General features: G+C 30.2%; 1 protein-coding gene across 2 annotated transcripts; it reads right to left on the bottom strand.

Moving 5' to 3' along the window:
- Positions 1-3,938, bottom strand: LOC18033383 (ubiquitin thioesterase otubain-like). 2 transcript variants are annotated; one of them, XM_024184276.1, is made up of 9 exons: positions 3,684-3,938; positions 3,260-3,325; positions 3,091-3,174; positions 2,851-2,973; positions 2,315-2,367; positions 2,032-2,081; positions 1,857-1,957; positions 1,092-1,374; positions 1-275 (listed from the first exon to the last, which is right to left on the bottom strand). In XM_024184276.1, exons 1-8 carry the CDS (start codon positions 3,927-3,929, stop codon positions 1,108-1,110), a joined length of 990 nt encoding a protein of 329 aa, XP_024040044.1. In that variant the 5' UTR covers positions 3,930-3,938; the 3' UTR covers positions 1-275; positions 1,092-1,107. The 2 variants fall into 2 exon arrangements, with proteins under 2 accessions (XP_024040044.1, XP_024040046.1); XM_024184278.1 differs by lacking the exon at positions 3,260-3,325.
- Between the last annotated feature and the right edge of the window lie 2,752 nt (positions 3,939-6,690).

The following is a 6,690-nucleotide window of genomic DNA, read 5'->3' as shown; positions in this document are numbered from 1 at the left end:
GAAGTTCCAAGCACTAGATTCTTAATTCACATTGCAGAATGAGCAATTCTTTCTTCAATCATTCAAGTTCAGATGAATACCAGGTGAGAACATGCTCATCTAAAGCAGTTCTGAACAAAAAGCTACGAGTGTGGTTATGTCCCCACACGCGCAAGCCAAAACATGTAACAGTTCATAACCACAAGTTACTGCAAGAATGATGAGCTTAGCTCATTGTCATGTCCAAACAAGATTATCTTGAGAGCTCCTTTCACAGGCCAGGCATTGTCAGCAATCTGCAAAACGTGTCACAGGAGGGGGGAAAAATGTTAATAGATTAACAAAACTTCACTAATGTCATTGCCAGTGTGATTGCTATTTGTATTTGCCATTGCCAGTGTTTTCTCAAGAAGGCTACCGAATCAAAGAGGCTGCTTGCCCTTAAAAGTCAAGCAATCACAAGTTTAACTTTTATTTGGGCATGACAATAGAGAGCCTCCATACAATGAAATGGTGTATTTTTTAAATCAAGCTTAGCCACAAAGAAGTGCACAACGAACTACATTCATTAATATGCTTTAAGAGTATTATAGTTCAGGAGAAATAACCATATCTTTAGTGAGAATCGAGAAAGAAAAATGGCACAGGAAACTTAAGGGAGAGAGTTTGTCATTTTTTTCACTTTCGACTTCACTTTAGAAAGATTTTCAAGCTGTCCTTTTTTCTTTGTAAGTCCCAATAGGGAAGGGGCTTTGGAACAACTTGGCATAGAAAGCTAACTTTTTGGATTAGGGGAGGGCTTCCTGTTCATGGCTAGGTTTTTTGGATGTAATTTTGTAGGTTCTCCACTTAGTTTCCCTTGTCTTTGTGGACATCTAGTCCACTAATTTCTAAAGTGTCTCCATTGTTTCTGCCTGGATAAATACAATTGTCTTGCTTTTTTACAGAAAAAGAAAAAGCTGAACTCCCAAGTCCCAAAGATGAATGAAAAACATTTTCAAGAGCCAACCAACCTAATAGCTCATTTGACATCCCCCATGAAAGGGGTTTAGGTAAGTTACAAGCTGTCCCAATGAGAGACGCTTTGGTGATTCAAAAGAAGAAAGACTTACTCAACCAGCAAGTGCATCACTTCGGGTAGAGAATGTCATAGTGGCCTGGACGATACAATAAAGTAATAAAAGGAATTGTGGTCTCAGTGCTGCCACTAGTAGCATTTGGACAATCTCCAGGAGTGGGAATGAAATCATGATGATTCACACTGGCACCACCAGAATCACAAGAGCTGCGATCAAGGTATACAACACGGATTGGAACACCTAATGCATCTGAAAGGGCGGTAATGTGTACATGGTCACTCTCTTCACCCATTGGTTCCACCGATGACTTGCAAAACTATTCCAAAACAAAATACGTGTGAAAGTGAGAGAGAAAGACAGGTAACAAATCCAAACTGAAAAAATAAGGGCTCCAAGTCATATAACATGACCATAAATTTATTTTATCAAACTTATTGTTAAATCATAGATCAAATATCTCCGATCATAAAATTTCAAATCAGGGTTCCCACAGTTCAAAGATCTGAATCCCCATTAACTAATGATTCAGGATAAATTGTCAGTCTTTAATAATGATGAATAAAAAAAGATATACAACGTCGCTAGAAATAGCACACAAAAGTGAACAGGAAAAAAGGATTTGATTATAGAGACAGTTGCTGAATTTATGGCCGTTATTTTCTCTTGCATCCACTTTGAATTTGACTCAATAAGAAAACCTAGTTAGTTCCCAATTACTCCTTGATACAAGAACATAATGAAGAATGGAACAGCAAAAAATAATCATAAGTTCTCAAAACATTTTACCACCATACAAACCTGTTCCACAGTTGCATTTGTTAGTCCCAATATAAAGGGTTCAAAAAACTCTGAGCGCTTTCTTATTTCACCAGATGTAACAAATCTGAAAAACATTACAACTAACCAACCAAATCTGTGAGGAGAAAAAGTGCAAATATGGAATGATACATTTAGGATTATAAAAGTCACTCACCATAGTCAGATACTGACTGATCTCTACTTCTAACTACAAGTTCACCGTGACTGGAAAAGGAGAAATAGAGAGGAAAAACTATATTAATTTAACAACCTAACAGAGAATCATTTGGTTTTCATTAAGGAGGACAACTCAAAATTTTAGCGGAAGTTACGCAGATCAGCAAATGATTAAGCCAAAACCATAATCATTATACTGAGATATTTAAAACAAAGAACACCAATTTGTACACAAAAGTTGTTGACATAAATGGTAAAACCCAATAACACAGGATTCACACCTTATGGAAGATTCGTTTCCTTGAAGAACGTTGTCCAGCTGCTCAAGAAATAACTGGAAGAGTTTCAGGGTAATTAGTATCAGAGTTGAAGACAAGTTAACATGTCTAGAAGAAACCACAATGAAACCCATAAAAGGGTAACCAAAGTACAAATAAATAACCTTGAATAATTGCAAGGATGAGCATGATATGGAACATCTCAAAATTCAACCATAAACCTAATTGTAATTTGCCCTTTTAACAAAATGTGAGAAAATTAGTATTAATGTTATGGTGCTCAATAAGGTATTAATTCCAACCACATATGCAACCTACAATAGAAGCAACTCCTATGAAGAACAACTTACTAGCCAAACTGAGATCAATAAGTAAGGTGGCTGCAAATCTTTCAAAGCAAATTGGTGACTTCCATCAACAGATCAAGCTTAAAATTCATATATATTCATTTCATGTTATACCAGCGAAATACATCACATTTAGAAATTGAGAAAGCGGCCCCATTATTAAAATTGAAAAATTGCTGGTCCCAGATTTACCGCAAAAAAGTCTTCAAAGGTAAAGTCAGCGTGACCCAAGCTCTGAAGTGTTCTTCTACATTCTTCTACCTTGGCTTTAATACGATCTACTTCTGCTTGATCTTGAGAAGCCAAAATGTGCTCCTATTTTAGCAACTCGAGATTTATTTAGTTGTTAAATTAGCTGAACATATTAATTTGCCTCCAGCAAGAATCTCAAATATAGAAATCAGAATAGTATAGAAACAATACGAGACATACAAGATAAGAGAACATAAAACTTCGGAAAAAACAGTTCCCATCTCCTCGTGTACGCCTAATGGCAGCATACTGCTCACCAAGAACCTGCAAAATGCAACAATAATTAATTAACTTCAAAGGATCACAATTATCAGAACCAATGAACCCGTAAAACAAACAAACTGACAACCTTAATTTTCTCCAACAAAATTGGGCTGCCGGATTGATATTCAGATGCTAATGCAGACAGTGGTTCCTGTGATAAATCACCGCTAAGAATGCATGAGATTCATACACAACTTCTTGAACAACATCATCATCAAACCGAAATCAAACACAAGCAGATATATATTCTACTCTAACATTACACGGTTGAACTTTTGTAATACAACATTTAACATCCCAAAATTAACTATATACACTCTTCACAAGTTTGACATTCAATTCAATGTAACAAGTCTGATGGTTTAAGGTTACGAATGCTGACACAAGAAACAATTATCACCCTAATGCTAATTATAACTAATTCTTCAAGAACAGAAAAAAAAAAACCCATTTCATAAAATAAAGAGTAAAATAAAACAAAATAAAACATGGGCTTGGTTTGCAGATACCTTATCAGCAACGAATGGAACCTTTTGAGCTTCCTCGGCTTTAATATCGGATTGCTGCTGCATAATATCCTCGTCTTCGAAATTTGACCAGTCATCAAATTCACATGACGCTCCACACTTCTCTTGATTTTGCATCTTCTTCCTTTCTGAATTCCGATGTCTCCCAAATTTCAACTGAACGGCAGTATTGTGTTTTATGTGATCTATAAACGGATCCTCGGGAGAATTGTGTGGGATGTACCCCATTCCCTTCAAAATACCTAATATATACCTAAAATTATTACACTCTTAAATTTTACACATATATACTCTAAAAAACTAAAAAAAGTACAAAAATAACCACAATTAAATCTTCATAAAACTAAACCCAACTCCTCGAAGTCAGGTAAATGGTCGAGAATATTCAACTTCAACCAAATCATACACAATTAGTAATTCAGTATAAATTCTCGACTTTTTCATGTTAGTCGGGTAAATAGTCGAGAATACTCGACTTCAATTGAAATAAAAAATTATCTAAAAAATTTTTGATTTTTTCAAGTAAGTCGAGTAAAGAATCGAGAATACCCAACTTTAATTTAACCTTACCCAATATTCATTCAGTAAAAATTTTTGACTTTTTATTAAAATTCGGTAATTGATTGAGAATACTCGACTTAAATTGAAATGAAAATTTTCCTTTTAATTAAGTCAGGTAAAAAGTCGAGTATACTCAACTTTAGTTGTATTATTATGTAGAAGTCATGAGAAAGGAAGTAAACGTAAATAAATAATTTTTTTAGGTTATTTTTTATTTTTTACACTTTTAGGAGGTATATATATGTAATGGGGTATAAATTTAATATTTAAGGACAAATGAGGTATATTTAAATAAAAAACCCCGGATCCTCTCGTTTTTTGCCTTTTGAGATTTTTTTTTCTTTATTTTAAATCAATTCAATTGTTTTTGTGTTAAATTATTTTATTATTTCATTTTACCCGTGACGCATTGCTGTTCGGACCGCAGTTTTGCTGCTGCCTAAGCTTCACAATTCTCATCAAGGTTGACTGACCCGTACAACGAATGCAATGATTATTTTATATAGGTAAACTTTCAGCCTACCCTCGTGAAGTGATGATTTTCAAATCACTTGTTATTGAAAATATTAAGTCATCTCCAAAATTTGTTATCTTTAATTAGGGTCCGCCTACCGTGCAACAGTTGCACGGTATCCTATTTTTTGTCTTTTTTTAACTCAGCCAATGGATCAATGGTTAAGGGGTTCAACGGACAGAATGTGTTCAATTAGTTATTAACACTTAAGTCCTACTATGTATTACAAAATCATAAAAGTTAAAATTTTTTAAATATTTACTTACATAATTTCTGTTGTTTTAAATTTTTTAAAGTTTGACCCATTGACTTAATTTGATCATAAAAATAATTGATGATGTAAATATAATAATGTAATATCACATACAATTTTTAAACATATGAAAATTTGATAAATGTAAATAATATTTTTTGTTATATAATATATATTTAATGTAAAATAAATAAATTGAATATGTTTTAAGAATATAGGTTATTAACCTTGATACTTTAGAAAATTATAAAATAAAAAGGTGAAATTTCAAAATAAGAAACATGTAAAAAGTCTTAGGTTGTAAAATTTTATTATTTTAATATTACAAAACTTTACTCTTTTATTACATTTTTGTTTTTAGCATTAGTTGACATGTTAGTTTATTTATACATACAATATGTTAATTTACCTATAAAATATCAATATATATATAGCCCAACAAAGTTATAGAAAGATAAATAAAGAATAACATAAAAGGAAGTTAGTTTATTTTTTAAAAAATATTTCAAAAGCATTTGAGCTTCATATTTTTTGAGAATTATCATTTTTTTAAGATATTTGAGCTTGTGAATCTTGTTTTTAATGATAATTTATTATTTATTCTTGATTAAAAATAATTGAATAGTAAATTTATTGATTTCCAAATGCTCTTTCAAATATAGGGTAGTTGGTTAATTTTTATTGTATTAGCCTAAACTTTGTGATTATAGCTAATCAACCATTGTAAAAGATTTACCACAATTATTTTTACTTTCTCTACATCCCTCTAGACCATCATCACTCAAAAAGTTAAAGGTCCGTTTGGCACACTATATTATATTATATTATATTATATTATATTATATTATGTAATGCACATGTATTATATTATATTATATTACATTAGCAGTATATTATAATAATTATAATAAAATTATATAACATTTGGTAATTGGTATTATCATGTACTGCATTAATTTGGTACTAATATTAAACTAAAATTATTTAAATTTATTATTAATTATATTAAATTATTATTTTCATAATTATTTTTAAATAAATATAATATGATATAATAAAATAATATTATAGTATAATTTATTTTTATATTTTTTATTTATTATAACAAAAATAAAAAATAATTAAAATATATGTAATGCTTAATTAAGGCAAAATAATAATAATGACAGTGGTATTATTTAATAGTCAAAACAAAAAAAATTTATAAAGTTTAATGATGATGACGACGACGACGACAACATTAATATAAATATAATAATTAGAATAATAAGATTAATAAATTTATTAATATTAATAAAATAATAATTCAATAATAATTCAGTAATAAATTTAATATATTTTAAAAATAGTGACGGTAATAAAATTAATAAATAATAATAATAATGATAACTGATTAAAGAAATCATAACAATTAAAATAATAAATTTTAATAATAATATTATTATTATAATAATGACATTAATAAATAATAATAATAACAGTTAAATTTTTTTTCAAAAGTCATTTTATAATTTTATCCAGAGAAAATGACCTATATATAAAAATTTATAACTTATAGTGTCTTTTCAGTTTTCTTATAAATATAGGGTAGTGTAGTGTAATTGTTGGAAAAAGACAAAATTCAGTGGTACCGTGTTGCACGGTAGGCAGACCCCCTTAAT

Source organism: Citrus clementina, unplaced genomic scaffold, assembly GCF_000493195.1.
Source record: "Citrus clementina cultivar Clemenules unplaced genomic scaffold, Citrus_clementina_v1.0 scaffold_9, whole genome shotgun sequence".
Taxonomy (NCBI): Eukaryota; Viridiplantae; Streptophyta; class Magnoliopsida; order Sapindales; family Rutaceae; genus Citrus; species Citrus x clementina.
This window is presented reverse-complemented; position numbering and strand designations above follow the sequence as displayed.

Excerpts from the sequence above, each read along its gene's own strand:
- LOC18033383 (XM_024184276.1), bottom strand. The coding sequence starts at position 3,929 with ATGGGGTACATCCCACACAATTCTCCCGAGGATCCGTTTATAGATCAC. Across the intron at positions 3,175-3,259 it reads TTTTGTTGGAGAAAATTAAG|GTTCTTGGTGAGCAGTATGC; the intron begins GTTGTCAGTTTG and ends TGCATTTTGCAG. Across the intron at positions 2,974-3,090 it reads GTTTTATGTTCTCTTATCTT|GAGCACATTTTGGCTTCTCA; the intron begins GTATGTCTCGTA and ends TTGCTAAAATAG.